At 56.2% G+C, this 1,960-nt stretch overlaps 1 protein-coding gene across 1 annotated transcript; it reads right to left on the bottom strand.

Annotated features, from left to right (window-relative positions):
• Nucleotides 1-473: 473 nt before the first annotated feature.
• LOC125155744 (olfactory receptor 10C1-like) lies at nucleotides 474-1,418 on the bottom strand. The gene has a single exon (XM_047841315.1). It carries the CDS (start codon nucleotides 1,416-1,418, stop codon nucleotides 474-476), a length of 945 nt encoding a protein of 314 aa, XP_047697271.1.
• Nucleotides 1,419-1,960: the final 542 nt, after the last annotated feature.

The following is a 1,960-nucleotide window of genomic DNA, read 5'->3' as shown; positions in this document are numbered from 1 at the left end:
CACGGAGCTGCCCTCCCCCACCCAATAGCCCATCCCTGGCTCTGACTGTGCTCACACCTGGGAGCCATAGCTTTGGGCTCCTGTTTTCCACTCTCCCACCCTTTCTTCTGGGCAACCCTCCGCCCCCACCTTAGCTTTAGATTATCTTCATCTGCTCAGCGTTGCTCTGTCTCCCCAGGTTGGAAGTTCAGCAGAAGCATTTGCATGGGGTCCCTGGTTTTTTCCTTTCTCCTCTGTGGCATTTTTCCCCCGTTAGATTGGAATGGAATTGAACACACACCTCCCTTCTCCCTACATGTTCACGTCTGATGAACCCAGGTATGTCCCCCTGAGTGTGCGTCTGCAGTACGTTCAACAGATAATCTGATGGATTCGTTCACTGGTGTGGATTTCAACCCTGACCAGATGATTGACCTACCAACCGGCCGGTTCCCACTGCGACCAAGCAGCTGAGCTGTGACCAATTCAGCCCATCAGGGTCCCTTCAGAATAGTCCTGACCCTGACAGTGACCCTCTTCACGGCCTCCCTCACTTCCTTGTTGCGAAGGGTATAGACGATGGGGTTGAGGAGAGGAGTGAGAAGGGCATACACCAAGGCGATACACTTGTCTGTGCCCTCAGAGCGGTTCCCAGGTGGCCCCACATAGACCGTGAAGGCGGAGGCATAAAAGAGGGCCACCACGATCATGTGGGAGGAGCAGGTGGAGAAGGCCTTGACCCGGCTGGCAGCCGAGGGCAGCTTCAGCACGGCCCTCAGGATGCCCCCGTAGAGTCCCCAAATGAGCACGAAGTTGCAGCCAGTGGCCACACCAATCACCGCCCCGTGCACTCGAGCGTGCCAGCCTGCGTCCACACACGCCAACCGCATCAGCGGTGCCAGGTCACAGAAGTAGTGGGCCACCTCTTTCAGACAGAAGGGCAGGCTGGCCGTGAGGCTGGCTGGCACCAGTGCTGCTGAGAAGCCAGCCACCCAAGCGGTCCCTGCCAGCCAGAACCGGACCTTTCTGGTCATGAGTGCCCGGTAGTGGAGCGGGCGGCAGATGGCCAGGTAGCGGTCCAGCGCCATGACGCCCAGCAGATGGCACTCGGTCATGCCCAGGGAGTGGAAGACGTACAGCTGGATGAAGCACACCGCTGCCGAGATGGCTGAGCGCCCATGGAGCCACGTGTGCAGCAGCGTGGGCACCGTGGCGCTGACGTACCCGAGCTCCAGGAAGGAGAGGACACCGATGAAGAAGTACATGGGCGTGGACAGTCCGGCATCCACCTGGACCAGGACAACGATGAACAGGTTCCCGGACAGTGTGAGGAGATAGAGGCACAGGGTCCCCAAGAAGGCAAGAGGTCGCAGGGTTCCGGGGACACTGAAACCAGAGAGGATGAAACTCTGGGTCCACGTGTGGTTGAGCGGATCCATGATACCTAGGAAGTACTTCAGGATCTTCCTTTCTTTGGAAAAGTCTTCCTGGTGCCAAGAACACGAAGTGTGAGCACCTAGCAGCAACCTGACATTGTCTAACCAATGCCAGTCCCTTCACAATAGAGGAATTGCACTCCCAAGGGCGGAAGCGGACGGACCCACATCATAGAATCTGCTGTTGACAAGGCTGTAACTAGAAACCAAGGCTCCTGATCCCAGTTGAATCCTCTCTAATTTATAATATTGGGTTCTAGATACTTGGGCATCTGGATCTTGTCTCTAGTCCCCCATCAGCAAATAGGAGAGGCCAGAAAATTCCTACCTCTATCCTTCCTATAGTTTCCGATGATGAAACAACCAGCAAAACTGGGCTGTGGAGAAGAATGAAGTCATCCCCTAAAGGTGACTTCCAGGGCCTCTTTGAGGAAGCCCCACTGGAGTTTATAGACTGTGCCCATAAGGGCTGGAAGGAGAGGTGGGAAATGGCAGAGATGGGGGCACTCTGACAACAGTCCCTGACATCTGAGGTCCGCGGTGCC

The sequence above is a fragment of the Prionailurus viverrinus genome, chromosome F1 (genome assembly GCF_022837055.1).
Source record: "Prionailurus viverrinus isolate Anna chromosome F1, UM_Priviv_1.0, whole genome shotgun sequence".
Classification (NCBI taxonomy): Eukaryota; Metazoa; Chordata; class Mammalia; order Carnivora; family Felidae; genus Prionailurus; species Prionailurus viverrinus.
Note: the sequence above shows the minus strand (reverse complement) of the source record. Positions and strands in the feature narration are given on the sequence as shown.